The sequence below is a fragment of the Periplaneta americana genome, chromosome 2 (genome assembly GCF_040183065.1).
Source record: "Periplaneta americana isolate PAMFEO1 chromosome 2, P.americana_PAMFEO1_priV1, whole genome shotgun sequence".
Classification (NCBI taxonomy): Eukaryota; Metazoa; Arthropoda; class Insecta; order Blattodea; family Blattidae; genus Periplaneta; species Periplaneta americana.
In genome coordinates, this window is record NC_091118.1 from 107,737,002 (window position 1) to 107,759,168 (window position 22,167).

The window sequence follows — 22,167 nt, forward strand, 5'->3', positions numbered from 1 at the left end:
TAATATTGTCTATATTGACAGTAAAAATATTAATTCAAATATCCACGCTTGAGCGTCTTACCTAAGGCATTTTACCTCTGCAATAAACCTTCAATCAGTCACAAAGATGTAGTTATTTAAATAATACGACTAGTAAGAGCAGTGGTCGATAAGACTGCTCACTATGACTGCGTCCCGATTTTTAATTTCTAGAATCTAGAGGAAGAGGGCAGAGGATGTTTAACTATTTTGTATACGAACGTACTTGTACATGCGCTGTGACGTCACATTTACTTCGAATCAGGCAACTTCATTCCAGTTTATAGGTAACTAGAATACGGAGCCTACTAATTACATTACATTTTGTCATGTGATCAATTTTTCTTTCTAGACTAATTATTATTATTATTGGACCATTTAGTTTTCAGACTATTCGGATGGATCCTTTATGTAGGTGGATCTTTATATATTGAATTTAGTCTCTTGTAATGTGTATAATAATTATAACTATTGCCAAGAACAAATAAATTAAGAAATAATAACTGACTGAACTATGGCGGAGTGTCACGATGCGAATGATACAAAATTTGATCATAAGTAAAATATGCACTCACTCTACAATTAACTGCAGGTCGGCCTACAGTTTCATAGAGTACGATTCATTGATATGGTCGCAAAAAATCTCGATTCCGAATGGAAATTAAATTTTTGAACTCTGAATGAGCCGCAGTTTAATCTGCACGGCTGATGGAATTTCGGGTGTGACACACGATCGAAGGGAGGTTTTGATTAATTCCTGCCAAAAATATTTACGATCATTTACATTTATTGCTATCAAATACTGCACAGATAAAAAAAAAGTCCGGTCTTTCATTTTACATTGATGCTTATGTGTGCAATACTCCGCAACATTTCCACCCCGATGGATGCGGGCAATTGGCTCAGGGCAGAATCGGCATATCAAGTGTTTATTAAAATACAATACAGAGTGGAATGCAGTTTGTGACAGCTTCCCTAGAAGCAAATCAAGCCTAATGAGATACTGATAAATGCATTTGTCTTTCATTATCTCCCAATATATTCTATAACATCGACATATTTTTTCAACATTTGAACATTAGATAGTCCTAAAAGAAAAATTAGAAAGGAATCACATTTAAAATTCTATACAAATAATGCCTGGTTCTGGTTCTGAAACAAGGGCTCTTAAGGAAGAGAAATTGGAATCATACAGGCCTACAAGTAGCAGAAATAAAACACCTTCGAAAAGTAAAAGGATGTACTAGATTAAACCAAATTAAAAATGAAGTTATGCAAAAAGATATGATTGGATTAATCTTGCTCAGGATAGGGACCGATGGCGGGCTTATGTGAGGGCGGCATTGAACCTCCGGGTTTCTTAAAAGCCATAAGTACAGTAAGTAAGATATGCAAATAGATTGAAATTATAGCATACAGAGAAAAGTACGAAAGTCACCTCTTAAGAATGGATTATACCCTCATTCCACTACAAACATATACCTAGATATAATCCTTCTGCCTATAGAGATGTAGGAAGATCAGCAAGTAGATGGCACGAAAAATGAGGCCGGAACAGGAGAGCTCTCCTAATCCTTGAACAGTTGTTGATGATGGTGATGATGATGATGATGATGATGGTGATTATAGTGATTGTATATAATATTATTATAAAATTATTTAACGCATAGAATCCCATATCATAACTTTAAAGTCTGGATCCGCGAGGAACCACATTTTCAGAGGATTGTTCTAACGTTTCCGATCATTTTAACTATGGGCGAAATATAGACCCTTAATTGCGATCCAGAAACAAAAAACAATAAAATGATGTAAGTATTCAGGTTTTCTCCGCGAAAAAAAAAATTGTGTTCAAAAATCGGAAAGAAAGATCCTCGAATGTTTTTGTGATAAATTATAACCGAGTACTTACAAAAAGATAAACCGTGATGGTAGCGTGATATTCTTCATTATAAACTAAGCTTCCAGAAAAAAAAATGTTCAGAAACATAGTGGTAAAATTTCCAAAGGTGTGAAGTTTTTGCAAGACAATGCACCCGCTTGCAAATCTCTGAATGCGCTCCAGAAAATTGATGAAGTAGACTTTGAATTCATTTACCGTGCACTATATTCGCCAGATTTAGTCTCCTCAAACTCTCGCCTGTTTACAAAACGAAAAGGCAAACATTGAAAGGAAAGACGCCTTAATCGAATGGAGCAGTAATAAGTGCAGTGTAAAAATGTTTTGCAATTCTGAAACTCTTATAATTGTTTCATGACCGTTGTGCTAAGTTTATATTGTGCTGAGTAAATAGAAGTTTATTTAGAGATATAATATATAATAAATAAATTAAGCTTCCTTTATGAAAAGGTTGCCAGGTTTGACAAAGCGTAATATATAATTTGGAAATAGGCCTACACCTAAAAGGTAAATGATTTACATTTGAAACGGTAGTGAATCGGTGTACAAAACATCAGAAAAATTTACACCCATGTAGCGTATATGCTCATTTGTAGTTAAGAAAGAGATACTAGTATCATCAGATATGTTAGAATGATATGAATGCCATATACCGCGAGAAAAATAATAGCTATGGATTTATTGACATCGATATCAACCCAGTCAATAGCCATCGGTTAAGATAACTTGAAATTTCCATTATCACTCCCATAAAAGTGATTTCTCAATATCTGAACCGATCCTTTGAGGGCACTGATGGCACTTTCATATTAGACTAACAATTTATTAATACAGCCTCGTACTAAAATTTTATTGAAGTAGTAATTCTGCCTACTAACTCAACATAAAAATACACTCTTAAACTGCTTAGAAGCTACAAACTTCATAAATATCCGGACAAGTGAAGTTCTAAGTGTTTGTTGTATCATTTCTCAATCATTCTGTATAGTCGAAGTTAAACAAATTCAGCCAAGTTATTTCATTTCAGTTATTTTCTATAATTTCCTTTTTGACGCCCGAAATTTCTCGGCGTGCAATAACGAGAGAACAAATATCTACGCTGTAGAATACGTCATCCAATTTCGATAACGAAACTACAGTTGTGACGGTTTGAATTTTATTTTATGTCGGTTACTAGTGGAGAATTATGGGTCTGTAATATAAGAAGTATTTAATGAAATATATTAATTCTTCTTCATGTGAAGTATATTTCAAAATTAGTCCCAGCTCAGAACAAATTTTTCACTATGGTTCACTCAAAGTATCTCAAACGTGTTTATTATTGCTGAACTCGCGAGTGCAAATTAAACGAATGGTTACACAGTCTGTAGCTGCTCGATGCCGAGATATTATTGGGAAAGGCTTCGCGGCACGGCTAATGTCCTATACACGGCTATACCCAGATTGCTCGGCGTTATAGGTTTTGACCACAGTCTAGTATATACAGTTACGAAGCTTGAGTTGTGAGGGTGCTAGGAACAATAGACTCTGCCGGTACTATTTCGCATTGTCTGTAATGAGGCGATAGTAGCGATCCTAGTGGTTAGCAACTATCCATGGATGCATATTTACTATGTATTGAGCTTCGTGACTGTATATACTAGACTGTGCTTTGGCGGTAACAACTTTTGTCAGGTTTACTATGCTGCTATCTAGTTGTTACATAAGGAGTCACGTCATAACTCCCATTTGAATTACATTAGCGACTATACTGCCATCTCGTGTTCGTTTACGGCGGACGGGTGGTGATCCTGGCGGTTGTTCTCTTCAAAGTGCAACCGATTTTAACATAGGAATGAGAATCTATATGTGATCTGGGCTAATACGCAACTTCAACGCCTTCATGCCCATAGCGGTGGGAGGTGGAGTCATTCGGCGTGGTCACACAAGCTACATTGCTTCATGGCCTAACCATCAATAACATTATCACTCGGTTGTAGTTCATAGTCTTGTTAGAGTAAACATTTGAATTTCTGATAGTTTTTGTTTCACTGCGGATCCCGGAACGTATGCCTATACTCGGTGCGGAGAAATACGTAAAAAATATCATAATTGTATTCATTTTGAGCACATGACTGTGTCATAACCAGACATCGGATTCTAGGGCAAATGCCTATTTTGTTTCTTTAGGAGAAAAGTAAAAATAATTATTAATATTTGTGTTTCATGGAAATTGAAAGGTATTCAAAGAATTTTATAGTGCCCTAAAATGCCCTAAAACGGTTATTAGAGCCTAATTTGTTAATATTCGCCTAAAAATGCCTAACTCACTGTAAAGTTTCGCATTTTACTCTTACTTTTTATAATTTATACATGCATTCACTGCGAAATTTAAGGCATTTAAAAAGTGGAAAGTTTGCTTCACACCGGCCATGAAACCATTGATAAAGGAAACAAAATGTTTTGAATCTCACGACACTCGCAATAGATTTCACCGAATTTAACATGTTTGGAGGCATAAATGCCGACAAAGAACCAACCTTAGTTTTGAAGCAGGCAACAATCACAACATGTGCTGCTACCGATTCAGAGATATACTATACTATAAAAATGACTGTTTTCGGTCTGAAACCGATTATCTGTACTGCCCTTCAGAGTGTCATAAAATCACAATTTTTGGAGAAAGAGTGTTTTTGAAATATTTATGAAAAGTCGTAAAACTGCGAATTAGTAGGGTAAACCGTTACAAAATATTTAAAAGAATGGCCCTCCTAGTGTTAACACTACCAGGAAATGCAACAATAAGTGGAACTTTGTATTTTTGCGCCTGCTTTCAAAATGATTTTCAGTGACAAAAGGCAAAGGTTAACTGTGGAGAATTTAGAAAAAATTCTGGTGGTGTACTGTGCAGATAATTATAATAAAGTCTGAGCATGGAACTGAATTTCAATAACTTAAAATGAGTAATCTTGATATCAATAATCATTATTTCATTAGTTTCAATATATTAAATTTGTGCAGCTCTGTTTATAAATATAATATAGTATTCTTTTTTAATGTTTAAACATACTTTTTTGTGCGTATTTTAGTGTATAACTAAAAATTTCAGTGAAAGAAATAAGTATGATACCTTGATGTGCCTAAAATGCCTATTTTAATTAAAATAGAGCCTAATTTTACAAATTTTGAGCTTATTTTAGGCGCCTAAAATTGCAATTTTTAGTGCCTAAAAATCCGATGTCTAGTCATAACACATTGTAATATAACCGTATAGAAGCTTTTTGCGGTAAGAAAAATGTTTTTTTACGCTCCCCGCATGTCTTTATTATTTTATCTGTCCAAATTTTCATATGCTTATGCACGTATTTTTTTCAACTGCAAGGCGAATATCAGGTACACCATAACAGTTCTCGAACTCATCTAGTCAAAATGCCATTTTGCAACCACCAGTTCCACCGACGATAGATAATCTAAATATAAGTGCGCAGTTGATAAAGCATTGTGAAAACAGATATATATGCAAAAGAACCATTTTAGTAAATACTCTGTACAAGTTTTATGACTCCTAATAATTTCTTCTCAATGTACTTTGAAATAATTTATTCTTTCGTGCCTTTTAATGAGTACAGGTAACAGATAGGAAAGGAAAATTGTATCGAAAAATAGATGACATATTTCCTACACTAAACGTTATCAGATCTAAAAAAAAAACAGACAGGGGATTTACTATGGCCAACGAGCAACATAAAAAATCATTTGTTTTCTGCTTTCTCTCTCCTTCTCGTTTGCCTGCCTACTGATCTATCTATCAAATAACGTATGCTACCATCATGTTTCACAAAACACGCGTTGTGTATATTAAAGCTGCACTTTCAAGTCTGTATTTAATATGGCGTAACCATATCCTATGTATGTAACCTATCGAAATTATTCCGTACTCTGTTGGAGTAATTCTTAGTCCATTTTTGGGAATATTTAACTTGACATACTGATGCCTGAAGGGACAGTCATGACGTAGGGTGAATATGAAATTTACAGTGGACACTCCAATTCAACAGCTAAGGGGAATTTGAAAAAATCGAAATATTTAAAATCAGAATTAATAAAAAATTATATTTTTTGGAGAACGTAAATCAAGAAATAATTATATATTCATATACAGTAACGGATAATGCATATGAAGACATTATTGCAGATACAACCCTTGTCAAAATTGCTACTTTTCAAGGGAACAATAAAAATAAATAGAACACTACATGTCAGCTATTTACGTACAACGATGTTTATCCTTATGGCTATTGGACCTGACATGTGTCATTTTTGAAGTATATAAACATTTGAAATAGTAGCAAATGTGTCCTTAACTCAATTTAAATAAAAGTGACTAGGGCTGTTTTTGTAGTAATGTCTTCATATGCAATGTACAGACAGCGCAATGGATATCCGCAGAATATAAACAAGCTGCAGCCTGTTCTTTCCCAGTGTAGGCCATACGGGAAGGTAAAGAACATATGACCTTGCATGACTACATTTTCCAGCAGTATATTGCGAGAGTGTACTTCAACTTAATACCTTACATGTTTTATCCAGATTCACATAAAACTTCAGCTACCAACAGAAGAAAGTACTAGGCCTACTTCAAATTTTTTGCTGACGTTATGAATTTTATCTGCTCCCCACTTAAGACATTGTGAATATAGAAGAGCCAGTAACACAGTAGATAATCAGTCACATGCTTTAACATGCTGTAAGTAATAGGATAAACCTAAGCAATCTATTAATAGTAGCAACGATCATTACGATTTTAACAGCAAAATTTGAATTCTTAAAATAATTAATAACTGAAATACAGAGTGATACATGTAGTTCTCCCCTGGTATATGGATGTGATTCTTGAGATTAATTGGAATAAAAAATGTAAATAAATTAATGAGCTCACATTCATAATTACGGAGTTACAACACATTTTCGAAACGCGTCATGGAGAATTAGGCATGTTTGTTCAGGTTAAGGTACAACACGTGAAGAGTTGCTTCAACGCATTCTGAATGCCGCGACGACAATAAGGAAAAACTTGTAAAGCTGCGAAATGCTACACGTGCGGTTCACACCCGTGCGGATCGTTTCCTTGAGATTCTGGGAGGCGTTTTCGAAAATGTGATTTAAATCCACTCTAAATGAAAGAGAATGATACATAAACAATGAATTGTTTGTATTTTAATTATATTTTCTATCTTTATTAGTGAAATTCTGAAATAAAAGTTTTTTTTCTGCGGTGTTCAAATTACCGTAACTCCGTAATTTTGAATGTGATCCCATTAATGTATTCACATTTTTTGTTCCAAATAACCTAAAAAATCACCTCCATATACCAGGGGAGAACTACATGCATCACTCTGTTCGTTTTATCTCAAATCTGAAAACTTCAGTGTGGGCTGAAAGTGAGATTCGATAGGAGAATAATAAATAAATAAAATAAATATTCTGGATACGTAGATAAGTTGTTTTTTAGTCAACTGTCCGAAGACAGGTCTGAACCTCACAAGTGACACCAACAAGGCATCACTTATGAGGCAACTAGGCCAGGAGATAATGAGGTAGAGTGGCCAGTTCCTTTCCCTCTCCACTGCATACACCGCCCATTAGTTACATATTACGTAGATAAGAATCCTAAAAATTTGCCATAATATTCAAATTTGAAACGAGCGGGCCCGGTTTCAAATCCTGGTTGGGACAAGTTACCTGGTTGAGGTTTTTCCGGGGTTTTCTTAAACCCATTAAGAACAAATGTTGGGTAACTTTCGGCGATGACCCTAGACTCATTTCGCTGGCATTATCACTTTCATTTTATTTAGACGCTAGATAACCATAGCAGTTGATAAAGCGTGATAAAAGAACCAATTAAAAAATATCCTAACTAATTTGCTTTCAACTGCACAAAATGTCACTTCTCATTCTTTCGAATATTAATAAAGAAAAAGAATTCCTCCTTCGTCCATGAAACCTGGAAAAGATCAAGTAAAACAATCTGCAAAACTGTAGCTGTAACAACAATATGAGTATGTAAGAAAGTCGCACATTAACCCATGTTTCTAATAACCTTATCTTGGTTCTTGTTCTTAAGTCACTATTTTTTATTTGTTTTTATTTTTAGTAGGTTATTTTACGACGCAGTATCAACATCTGAGGTTATTTAACGTCTGGATGAAGTGAAGGTGATAATGCCGGTGAAATGAGTCCGGGGTCTAGCACCGAGAGTTAATCAGCATTTGCTCGTATTGGGTTGAGGGAAAAACCCCGAAAATAACTTCAATCAGGTAACATGTCCCGATCGGGATTCGAACCCGGGCTACCTCGTTTCGCGGCCAGACGCGCTAGCCGTTACTCCACAGGTGTGGACGAGTCATTAATTATTATTATTTGTTTCTCATCCTGGTAGATGACACATTTCTGTGTTTTACTTAATCAGTTCCAATTATATAAAATACCTGTTTTATTCGTTATCTTGTAGTTCCCTCTTTCGTAACAGTTTATTTATTGAAATCTTCTGTCGTTATTTATTACGATAATTGTAATTTATTACCTCCTGTTGCCAGCCTTCTGTTAATTCAGTGAATTTAGTTATTTACAATGTCCTCAATAGGCAGGTAGGTACCTTTATTCTCCACATTTCCTTTGCTAAAAATACATCCAATCCACGAAACTTACTGTAATAGCACAGTCTAGTATATACAGTCACGAAGCTTGAGTTTTAAGGGTACTAGAAACAATAGACTGTGGAGGTACTATTTCGCATTGTTTGTAATGAGGCGATAGTAGCGATCCTAGTGGTTAGCAACTATCTATGGATGCATATTTATTACGTATTGAGCTTCGTGACTGTATATACTAGACTGTGGTAATAGTATGTTCTGCTTTTCAAGAGCAATGCAAAAAGCTCAATTTGAATTTTTCTTTAATAACTATGCGTAATTTACGTGTGATATAGCGAAAACAATCAACATTTAGCACGTCAGCTTTGTAATAGAGGTCTAATTTCACGTCCCATTGGCACTTTAATGATTAAACTTGAATAGCTGGTCGTGTAACAGCGCTGGAGATAGAAATGATCCAGTCTTCATGAGCCGCAAGTTTTTTAACTTTAACCTGTACACCATTCCAGTATCATTACATTTTTGCCAACGAATCTCCCTCTGGTATGTGCGACGAGACAAGTGTATCTTTGTGCTATATTATTCCTCCTCCATCCCCTCGTCGCCCTCCCCCATCCCCTATGACCATACTGCATTCACTACCAGCATAGCACTGATGTGGGTGATGGCCTAACTCCAGGCCCGATATTTGCATTCAAATTAGCGTGTCCGGGCTATGAAGTGAAGTAATGTATGAGGCCCATACTTCAAAGCGGATAGTGATCATTCTAGCATACAAAACGAATCCCCGATAGATAAAGACAACCCCTCTCTGCCTGTGGAAGGCTAGCTATATGCGGGACATGTAATTCCCCTTTCCCCTCGTACACATATACCTACTTCTGGACTGCATGAAAAATTACAATATTAAAATAATAAATTAATGCACTTGTGCAATTAAAAACTCCCTTTTGGGGTGTGGGAAGGTTTAGCGAGGTTATTCTTTCCAGTGTTGCCTATTATTTTGTGTTATTATTACGATTATTTTAAAAAAAGCGACACATTCTGACAGAAAAATATAGTCTCCCCAGCGTTTGTTTGGTGCCCTCTCTCTCGTAATACTAAGCATTTATTACAACTTCACACCTTAGTCCAGGCTTTGTACGTAAGATTTATTTTCAAAATGAAATGGGAGTGCCAGCTTTGAAGATAAAATATTTAATCCATCTGTTAATTCTAACACCCACAGGTGGTTTATGTACTCGTGCCTCTAAAGAAGATTAAAATACAAGCTTAGATCAAAATAATCCTTTATAATGTGTGTACATACACAATTATTAACAAGCAGTCCAAGGCTAGACTCTCTCACACACACACACACGGCTTTCTGAACTGTGACGGATTCAGAATTTTGTTTTTTTTTTATTATTATTATTTCTTCCCTTTCTCATTCTGTTCAGAGGATTGGCCTTGTAAGAAGCGTCTATATTGTTCAAAAGATGGAATTAGGTACATAAATCACTAAAGTTTATAAATGGAAACAATAGTGGTTGTACAAATGATTTATAGTCAATTTTATCCAGAAGTGGGGCTTTTAGCGCAGAGGTATATGTCGAGTATAGATGTCTAACTTTACTAGTCCATTTAATCTATTTAAGTACGACTGTAATACGACATTTTATCAAAACCGGTCAATGTAGAGTATCCACCGGCCACTGAACGAATATTTCACACTTTTGTCACTACCAATGTGGCGCTATGAACCAATTTTCAATGCTTTTATCACAACCATAACACATTTAAAATCTTACTGTACCATATATAGAGCATTATTGCTACATTAACACATTTAGTATATCACGAAACATGTAAAATGTAATTGTTATGAAAGTCGCCATTGGTTCTTCTTCAAGTTAGTAGTATTAATATGATCCACTTCCACTAGATGGAAACCGACACGATTGGCAGACCCGGCGATACATGAGAGGAATGTTACTACAGGTGTATAGTATTATGTGACAGGTTAGGTTATGTTTGATTAGGTATGTAGTATTATGATAAAGGTTAGGTTAGAATAGGTGTGTATATTATTACTATGTTGGCAACACTGAAACCCACTGTTACATTAAAGAAATATGGCTGTATTTTTCGTTCACGCACGACGATTTTCGTATATAAGTAAGGTACGTATTTAGGGCGGGTTTGGTGGGCTTACAGCTCTCCCAGTGATCACATCAATTATCTACTACTCAATACTTTAAATCCAAGACATTTTCAAGGTGTTTTGTTTATTTATTAGTGGCTGGGACATAAGAAAGATTCACCTCAGAACCTCTTAATAAATAGTTATAATAAATATTACAATAATTTGAAGGGTTCAGAGCCATAGATGGTCAAGCGCCTTTTGTTAAAAACGGAGAAAGCAAAGATCAAAGTTAAGTGAAAAGCATAGTTGAATGAAAATTGGCATATTTAATTTCTTTAATTTATTTAACTAGCTAGCTAGCTCCCGAAAAGACAAAGTATATGATTATGTCTCGTGACGAGAATATTGTATGACATGGAAATATAAAAATTCGAAATTTATCTTTTGAAGAGGTGGAAAATTCAGATACCTGGGAGCAACAGTAACAAATATAAACGATACTCGGGAGGAAATTAAACACAGAATAAATATAGGAAATGCCTGTTGTTATTCGGTTGAGAAGCTTTTATCATCCAGTCTGCTGTCAAAAAATCTGAAAATTTGGATTTATAAAACAGTTATATTACTGGTTGTTCTTTATGGTTGTGAAACTTGGTCTCTCACTTTGAGAGAGGAATATAGGTTAAGGGTGTTTGAGAATAAGGTGCTTAGGAAAATACTTGGGGCTAAGAGGGATGAAGTTACAGGAGAATGGAGAAAGTTACACAACACAGATGTATTCTTCATCTGACATAATTAGGAACATTAAATCCAGACGTTTGAGATGGGCAGGGCATGTTGCACGTATGGGCGAATCCAGAAATCCATATAGAGTGTTAGTTGGGAGGCCGGAGGGAAAAAGTCCTTTGAGGAGGCCGAGATGTAGATGGGAAGATAATATTAAAATGGATTTGAGGGAGGTGGGATATGATTATAGAGACTGGATTAATCTTGCTGAGGATAGGGACCAATGGCGAGCTTAAGTGAGGGCGGCAATGAGCCTCCGGGTTCCTTAAAAGCCAGTAAGTAAGTTTCTAGCCACTACCGTAAGAGCCAGGCTCGTGTACGGTGTGGTCTTAGTCAATAATATAACATAAAATAACATAAAAGTTAGTTTAATGTGCATGCTTTACATTAGCTACTTCTTATATGTTTCACTTAATTTTAACCCTTGTTTTCTCTGTTTTCAATATATGGCGTTTGGCTCACTATGGCTCTGAACTCTTAATTTAATCTTAATTATTTAATAGTAATTTAATGGGGGAATAACGCCATGTTAATGTTTGGGCATTTTTCAAGGAGAGGTCATGGTGTTTTGTTCAGATATAAATTAACATTTCTAAAGACAAACTTATTTATCAAACGTACAAATGATGATTTGTCAGATATTCAAGGATAAAAGTAATTAAGGAATATATTGTCTTAAAATGCATCTTGGCGTTATTACCCATGCTTGTGGGTATTAACGCCAGCACTATAAGGAGAATAAGGCCATATACATAAATAGAACAGAAGATAACATAAATCAGCTGTACAGAATAAGTTTTATCCAAATATCAGTATTTTATCATTTCTAGTGCCTTTCTGAAAGCTTCATACAATTGTTAATTGAAATTGAAATGATACCGGTCACAAATTAGGAACACTTCAGAATTGAAAGAAATCGAAAATTTAGTTTTCAATGAAACAAGAACAATGACGTTTAAACTAAAATTTCTGTTTACAACAAAAACACTTTGGACACACAAATTTTCTCTGGACACACAAATTTTCTCTTTGACTGCAGCTGTAAGTACTTTTTCGGGCCACGCTGTACGTAGAGTATTCTTCACTTAAACTCTTGGCAACTATAGTAAAAAGATACGAATTTTCTCAGAACTCGGTAACATAAAGAAGGAGAAAATTAGGCTACATAAATTTACTAAAGTAGCCCAGCCAAAACACGGCGTTATTACATCTGACGATTTGTTTGAATTTTGGATCAAATTACAATTTCCCTCGTCAGTAGTCATAAGCCTGTGCTCTGCGGCATGTTTTAGATTTAAGAACTCAGATTAATTAATTCGAAAGTGAATTCACGGGCACATTTATGTGAATAAAGATTACAATCTACTCTTCGCTCACTGGTAGGTATTTTAGCCTGTAGGATCATTTTTCTCAGAATAATATGCGTAATTTCTTTAAAATAAACAATTTTAATAACCGAATCACCTAGTGTTACACAAAAATGATCACGTGGTATTCATGATAACTAGGGTACGGATTTATAGTTCCTTACCTATTTCGTTTGCTACGTCCTAGACCATGTATTAAGATATATCTGCGTTTCATGTACACAGGATCCCCCTATTAAAATTCTATAGGACCTAAAACGCCTAAATGAAACAAAGTTCTATAAATTCCTAAAAACTATGTCTGTGCTCCAAAATCACCTTGCTAGTATTCTTTATATATTCAAAATAAAAATGTCGGTACTAAAAATGCAAAAGTTCCCCAAAAAAACTACAAAAATGTCATTTAATATATATAGGGTAAAGGTTGGTAATATTTATTTATTGAATGACAGGCACATAGATAACTTATCTTTGACCTAAACAGAACCTCAAGATTAAAACAATATAACTTAATACAACTTAAAATTAAATATAATAAAGTAACTAAACAAAATCCTTAAAGAACTAAACAGAGGCATGAGGCTTCTCGCTTCCCAGTATCTGGCACATTCTGTCAGTGATAGGTTGGTAATATGTGATACTTATAATATAATGATAACTCTTTTTGAGAATCTTTTACAATTTTACAGAGCGAGTGGAAAATCTGTAAAAAAATTCTCAAAAAGAACTATTATAATATTATTAACAGGGAAAGGATTTATATGTAAATACATATTTACTTATAAAGCTAATATAATTTATATTTTGCATTATCTTTATGTTTCACAATGTGTAGGGTTGAAAAATCCTACTTTTATTTTCCATATTTTTCCATATTTTAGAGTTTAGTACATATTTTCGTTAATTTCCATATATTTTCCATATTTCTTATAAAACAGTCCATATTATATTAGGTTTAACAATAAAACAAAACAAAATTCCATTAACTTTTAAAAATACATTTCAACAATAGAGATTTAAACACATGTTCAGTAATCCCTTTAACATCAGAGTTATTTGAAAATTAGCAGTCCTATCAACAATGGGAAAGTAAGTTACAAAACTGTATTAATTTAATTTAAAATTTTTAACAGACTTCAGTTGTGCAGCTCAACAGTTAAATGCCAGTCAGAGTACACATAGGTTCAGTTTTGTAAATCATACTATAAAGACGGTAAATATGCCAAAAGTACGTCATTCAGTCAATTTAAAATAAAAACTAACAAGTTACATTTCAGAATTTAAAGAAGATGGTTTATCAACTGACAATAAAATATTATTTTGTAATTTGTGTCAGTGTGCAGTATCATCTACACAAAAGTTCCTGGTGCAACAACACATTACAACTAGTAAACATCAGGCCAACAAACAACTAAATTCCAAGCAGAGACAATTGTTTTTAACACAACCAACAACATCGAATGTAAGATCTGAGTTTAACATCGACCTGTGCCGTTCTCTCATCTCTGCTGATATTCCTCTCTACAAACTAAAGAATAAGGTCTTCAGGGAATTCCTTGAAAAATATACTCAACATACAATCCCGGATGAGTCAACACTTAGGAAGACGTATGCTCCATCCATCTACGATGAGACAATACAGAAGATAAGAGATGAAATTAAAGATAGTTCAATTTGGGTTTCCATTGATGAGACTCCCGACAAAGAAGGTAGACTTGTTGGTAATGTAGTTATCGGTTTGTTAAGTGAACAATATTCTGAACGAATTCTTTTACATTGTGATGTTCTAGAAAAGTGCAATAACAAAACTATAGTTAAACTGTTCAACGAAGCTATGGGTATCCTGTGGCCAAAGGGTATTATGTACGATAATGTGTTATTCTTTATTAGCGATGCTGCCCCTTATATGGTCAAAGCTGGACAAGCATTATCTGTTGTATATCCTAAATTGACTCATTTTACTTGTGTGGCGCATGCATTTCATCGTGTGGCAGAAGTGGTCAGAGACAATTTCCCTAAAGTAGATTTGTTGATTTCATCAGTGAAAAAAGTATTTCTCAAAGCTCCCAGTAGAGTTAACGTGTTGAAAGAAATGAACCCTGAAATTCCATTGCCACCAAAGCCAATTTTAACTAGATGGGGTACATGGCTAGAAGCAGTTGAATATTATGCCGAACATATAGACTCTATTAACAATGTTCTCCTTGCATTGGACTCTGAAGATGCAGTCTCAATTGATACTGCGAAAACAGTTACCTGTGACATAAGTGTGAAGAATGACTTAGCTCACATTCAGCATACATTTTCATGCATCATAAAAACGCTCAAAAGTCTCCAAAATAGGCACCTTTCACTATCTGAAAGTTTTGAAATTATAAATAGTACTGTGGAACAACTGAATCGTGGTAGAGGTAAAGTTGCAGATGCAGTAAGAGCTAAGGTGGACACTGTACTTTCAAAAAACCCTGGATATGAAGAACTACAAAAGGTTGTTGCTGTGATGAGTGGTGAATCAACAGTGAAGATTAACTTGGACTTATCCCCAGCAGACATTGTGAAATTGAATTATGTACCAGTTACTTCTTGTGACGTCGAACGCTCTTTTAGTCAGTATAAATCTATCCTCAGAGACAATAGAAGAAGATTCACTTTTCAGCACTTGAAAGAAATGTTTGTAACCTATTGTTATGGTAACAGACAATAAAAATTGTGTTTTGTTGAAACTACATTGGAAGATAAGGTACGTCCATTATATTTTTTGTTTAGTTTGATTAAAATGTACCAATATTTAATGTACATAGTCATTTTTTTATAATTTTAAGTCCATATTTAATTCCATATTTTGGTAAAAATCCATATTTAATTCCATATTTTGGTAAAAATAACTACATATATATTTACATATTTCATATATTTTTAGTCCATATAAATCCGTTCCCTGATTATTAATATCACAATATTATCAACTTTTACCCTATACATATACATGTGAAATCTCCTACAGACAAGCACTGATCTGGCAAATTCGTTTCATATTGGTCTTAGAAGGGGAAGGAAAAAAATGTTACCTAATTTCTTGGACCGAGTAGTTTGTTTGAAAATGTTCATCCTAGCATAAAAGAGGAGGTAGATTGTTCAGATCAGACGAAAGATTGCAAATTAATTTTTGCGTCAATGCACCCACGTTATGAAAAATGGAACTGACCAATAGTATTTGATAGAATTTGAGTCTTCAGTTCAGCAATACTCATTGTCAGCACCAGTTCTTTGTACATAAATTACATCTAAAATGTGACATTTACTAAAATTAAAATTATTAATTGTTAATTTTATATCAACTCATAAAAGTTCTCAATTTAATTTCATAAAGTCCTAAATCTCTCTTTTTAGCACCTAGAAAAATTCGTTCCCTAACAATAACAAAATACTTTAAAGTCCATATTAGTTGAAACGGTTGCATTTCGCAGTCAGGTATTGTCTGAGCATATGCCACTGATTACCTGCAAATTGTGTGTGAACATTACACTTACTGCTTATGTATTGTGGCAGCCCCTGACAGGTGCCCAGTACCCGTACGCCTTCGGACAGCAGATGGGCTACTGGTACCCGCAGAGTTACCCGACCACGGCTGCTACGGCGGCTGCAGCGCAGATGCAGGGCCAGTACCTGCAAGGCATGCAGGGCTACACATACGGCCAATTCGGCTACCAGCAGGGATACATGGGGTGAGTAATATATTCTTAAGCTTTGTTCTATATTAAAGTAAATGAGCATTTGGTATAACTAAAGATTTTTTGACTTTGTAAGGAAAAAATCTATATTGAGATTGATAAACGAGATTTCATGTTTTTTTGGAAATTTTCTCCGAGATTTTACTAGTGCATGCAACTTTCTTCCTTCACAAGTAAAAAATAGAGGAAGTGTTGAACATACGAAATGGAGATACAAATATGATAGCCTATAGTGTGATATACGACCTGAGACGAGTTGTATTCTAGCGGAAACCTTTCAGATTACTACGCACTCATACTCTCTTTCTCGGGAATGTGTTAGTTTGCAGTTAGAAGCTGAAATGTTGAAATGTTTATCATGATTACGTTGTCGAGGAAAGTTAACATTTTGGCGGTAAGTTCTTTCTTTAATATATATTGCTATTCCTCAATGTTAGAAATATTAATGATACATATTCTTAAAGAGAAATAATCTACGTTTATAGCAATGTATGTTTAATTGATTTCGTTTTTAAATTACGATATTTAGGTTTTGAGGTTATTACTTACAACATCAGTGTGTTACAACCATGAAATACTAGTATTATTAGTAATCTATCTTTATACCCTGGTTTTCTGGTTCGGTACTAGTGTTGGTAGGTGTTGGTAGGAGGAGGGAAAATCTTACCTTCCAACAAACTTAGAAAACAGTGAAATAAAAAGTCAATGCAAGAAGCCATAAAAAGTTTGAGAAAAGACGCTGAGGTACGATTAATCTGGATTCAGTATTACGGTTGGGAAAACACCTTCTAATGAAGATACTGAATGCGTGTTCTGTGCTTTTCTTAGTAGAGGACATTTTGACTTTGTAATTTTGTTAATCTTATAAGTTGTTAATAGTATTCCATATTTACACCTCCAATTTTATGAAGAAAATCTGTTAGATTTTGAGGAAAATATTTTTTCAAACATTTCATAACATCTTACGAACTTGTAATTCCAGTATACCATTCACAGAGACATTCAGCAATAAACAGGACGATACTTTACGTTGAGTATTCAAAACATGTAGGTTTCAAAAAAAAAAAACAAACAAACAAACAAAAAAAAAACAAAAACAAAATGGTATTCCATATTTGTAACACTTCCTCTGTAAATATTTGATCATCTCTAAATTTTCCCATTACTGTGCTTCGGTCAATTCATACGAATCTAATCGTCGTCATTTAGACACAGCTTCAAATTTGATGAAGGTCGTAACAGACAGTAGCCTTAAAACACTTAGATTTACTTACAATTACTATAGCCAGTGTCGCGTTTTTGGCGCGCGTCCTTGAGTAAAAAGCCAGTCAGTGAGCACTTGTTGCCAGTGCAGCTGAGAACGGTACCACCCGACACGTCTCTTCAGCAATCTGCCCACTGCGGCAAAGGCAAGACACTCGCACTTCGCGTTTCTGGGGTGTGTCCTTGAGTACACTACCCAGTCAATGGCATCTATTGCCACTTCGGCTGAAAATGGTATCACCTCCTAAACAAATGTGACGTCAGCTATCTGCCAATCACAGTTGTCAGCTTTCTCGCCCACATTTTGTGGAAAAAATAAGATATTCGCTCTCAATGGTCCCATTACTTATTTCATACGCCAGCAACAGTGGCACTGGCTGTGCTGCTGTAAAATGGTTTCTCTTCAGTTTGATAAATATATCTTTATTCTCCAGAATAGGGGATCTTTCTGAGCGCGGTCTATGTTCAAGGTTTAGATTTCCACCATTCAATTGCTTAAACTATTTTCCTAATACTGACCACCTGTTCACCTTCCATTTCCTGTACTTCTTCAGCTGCTAATTTTGCACCTATGCTTTTTCTCCAAAATAAATGCAGAAGCACTCGAATTGTGACTGTGCGTCGCGTATCTCCAATTAGTAACTAAAGATTATAAGCGCTCTATGAAGTAAATAGTTGTACAGTAACATGCGTCTTTGAAATGTGTTTCAAAACAACATCAACGACAAATAGGCCTATAATAAACGTCCGTTGCCTAGCTGTTCAAAGACGTTAAGAATAGGACACTTATGGGAAAAGACTTTTGAGACAACCTAGTAGCATTAATAATTACATAGCGTTCAGACTTGGTGTGCGTAAATTCTGGATTTTATTTGCGAGACTATTAACTTACATAAGTCACCATTTTCCACACCTTTTACGTTTTATCTTGGACAATTTTTTTTGTGTCAAACTTGGATTGCGCTTTGTTCAAGTGCGGAGTATTAAATATTCTTACGTCTGTTCACATTCAAAACGTATTTACTACAAGATTTATCATGATTGTGTTGTAAGAATATAAGAATAGCCTTATGTTTCTTATTAAATCTCTTGCATACTTGGAATCTGAGATTATAAATACAAAATTATATCCATTTACCATGCATTATAGGTACCTACAAGATATTTAACAGCTTTATATCTAACAATATAAAATACAACATTTTACAGCATGCATTGTTCACGTACAATCATTTTAAGTGATTTTTGCTTAATTCTCAAGACTTTCTTGCTTTTTTTTAAGTAGAATTCAATAACAGTCTATAATCATATTATTTTAACGGGAACTTGTAATCTTTGTAGTTAGAAGGAAAATAAATTATTTAGTAAGTTATCTCAACAAATACTGTTGAAATAATATTTCATGACATTTTGTAACTAATTAGAAAATTTCACTTATATTTATAATAAGGTTACTGGAAGAATTGCTTTGAACCCTCATACTGCGTTAATATAATTATATCTGTCAAAATTCAATATTAGGGGGTTATAATTTTTCATTACTAATATTTCAGCTGTATACAATGTTAACAAGATTCATGACACGTTTTGATTATTCCTATCTTGATAAATGGCACTCAATTAAACAATCTCACATAAATGTGAAAACAGCGTCTGCATTCGGAACTCAATTATGATTGTAATAGTCTATCGCAGCAATGTTTATCTTTAAAATACTCATTTAGTTATCTAATACAACACTAAGTTATTTTATCACTTTGTCTCCTCATAGTTTTCAAACTAATTACTTTAAATGTCTACAAAATTACGATGAAATCACAGACACTGGGGACTTTTTATATTTTGTTATTTCTCCTCCTCTCATTTTCAGGATTATGCGTTTGGACGTGTACAAGGTTGTGTCAAACTAGCAGACACTATGGTTTCTTAAAAATATCTTATATACATTTTTCTGGGCGTCATTTTCAAGCTTATGCATTTGAATTGGTATTGAGTTATATCACAATCAAGGACACTGGGGATTTCTTATTTTCCTTCATTTCTTCTGGGCCTTGTTTTCAGGTGTATACGTTTGGTTGGGTGCAAATTTACATCAAAATGACACACTGGGTGTTTCTTTTATTTCATTTTTTATCCAGGGCCCTATTTTCAGGTTGGTAGATTTGGAGTGGAACAAAGTTACATCAAAATAACAGATAGGTCTATAAAGAATTTATTCTATTTCACCATCTCTTTTGGCCCAATTTTCAGGTTTTTGAATTTGAATGGGTAATTACGTAAAAATTACAGAAACTATAGCTTTACGCGTTTGGGTGGATGCAGAGTAACGTCAAAATCAATGATAATAGGAATTCTTTTATATTTCACCAACTTTCTCACACCCTATTTTTCAGTTTTTGCGTTAGATGGATGCAAAGTTACTTAAAAATCAATAATGGTAGGAATTTTTTATATTTCACCAAATCTCTCACGCACTGTTTTCAGCTTTGCATGTGGATGAATGCAAAGTTACGTCAAAATCACTAATAGTATGAATTGTCTATATTTCACCACGACCAATTTTCAGTTTTATACGTCTGAATGGATGCAAAATTATGTTAGAATCACCAACACTATAGACTTTTTTATATTTTATTATTTCTACTATGCTCAATATAAAGAATTATCGATTAACATCTAACATGGATTTGGAATTCTAAACAGAAATATCCCTAGGGATCAAGAAAAACAAGTATGTGTCGAAACTGGGCATTTTGAGTGTTAGATTTTTTATCTCCTCAATCTGTCCAGAGTTTGACATCGACATATGTAACAGTAATTTATATTTTAGAAATGATTGCTGCCAATCTAGTTGTTCCAATCTAGTGACTGTGTCTTGATGAACTGTGTTTGTTGGTGGGACACATCAGCAGGATGGGGATGCAGCTTCCAGCCGCTTGGCAGGGGATGCCCGGCCAGCCCCAGATCCCGGCTGCCGCCCAGCAGATGGCAGCAGCGGCGCAAGGGGCGGCTATGCAGCAACCCGGAGGAATGATGGCCTACCCAATGCAACAGTTTCAGGTATAGTCGTTGCTCCTCCTTTCGATTTCATTCTTCTTACAACCAGTAGAATTGATTGACTCGTCCTGGGCTGATGATGTAATTTAGCAAATTGTTTATTAATTACTTTTTGCTTTGTTTATTATTGGGTGCATTTCTATATTAACAGGATTTATATTTAGCAGGTTGTACACAGCATGACAACTGTTATATTGGAGAGACTGTGGTATGTGTTAGGCAGGATGTGATGGTGTAATCGGTTAGGTCATTCAGCACTAAATTCTTTATATATTATATAAAGAGCGGCAAGTCCTTTTCTTAATTTTGCATTTTTTTTTTGTCAAATCAAAGCGGAAATACAAATTTACAAAAGTTCGATATGTGACGAATAGTTATGTTTTTTGTGTAAATAGTAAAGTTAATATTGTATTGTAAATATGGATTAAAAGAAATTTTGCATTCAATAAATCTTCCATAGTCAAGAATATAGGCCTATTTAACCACTTAAAATTGAGGGCTGTATGACGCACTCTGAGCAACGACGATAAATCGGTCTACATAACTGACTTAATGTGGGTGAATGACGAGTACCCGCCGTTAGATAAAAAACAAATTGTTCGGAAGAAATAAAGACTCTCAAAACGTATTTTTTAATAGGTCGTATGATAAATTCCAAATATTAATAATTCTAGTCTATCATTTTGTGAAACATTTTTCATCCCTCTTCAATTTATTCTTATCTTCGGCTGTCATAAGTTACAGCGATATTTATAAGAAAATTTATGCATATATGTAATGTAAAAATTAGGTAAAAATAGAACATAGTAATAATACATACTATTCCTGTACTAAACTAAATATAACTTTCTACAAAAAAAAAAAAAACATATTTATATTTCTTTGGTTTATTTTATTTAGTTAATAATTCTTATGAATGCTTGGATGCAAGAAGATTGTAGGCTACTCGGAATAATATGATTAATCCTTTTACAAATGTTTTGTTAAATAATATTTGCTCTAAATCATTAATTTTATTATAGGCTATTCAACATTTAAAGTTACTTTATTTTCTAAGAAAATTGTGGTATGTAAAATACTTTTTTCGCAGTTAATTGATGTTTTAATTTCGTTGAGCAACAATAACATATGTAATGTATGACGTTTAAATTTATTTGTCCAAGTGTTGCAATTATTCAATTAGAGCTTGACATCTGCGTTTTCATTATTAGTCCGTAATGTAGGCCTACAATAAAATCGCATGTTTATTTTCCAAAAATTAAGTTCTTCTCGTATTTTGAGTTCGTTG

At 34.3% G+C, this 22,167-nt stretch overlaps 1 protein-coding gene across 6 annotated transcripts in view; it reads left to right on the top strand.

Moving 5' to 3' along the window:
- The window catches only part of LOC138694481 (cytotoxic granule associated RNA binding protein TIA1-like), a 1,343,307-nt gene that overhangs the window by 1,281,833 nt on the left and 39,307 nt on the right, over window positions 1–22,167 (top strand). For 3 of the 6 annotated variants that reach the window (XM_069818236.1, XM_069818240.1, XM_069818242.1), the window contains exons 7-8: window positions 16,378–16,553; window positions 20,732–20,882. In XM_069818236.1, coding sequence (XP_069674337.1) covers window positions 16,378–16,553; window positions 20,732–20,882 — 327 coding nt within the window. Of the gene's footprint in view, window positions 1–16,377; window positions 16,554–20,731; window positions 20,889–22,167 lie in introns of those variants that run through there. The other 3 variants (XM_069818239.1, XM_069818241.1, XM_069818243.1) reach the window with 2 other exon arrangements.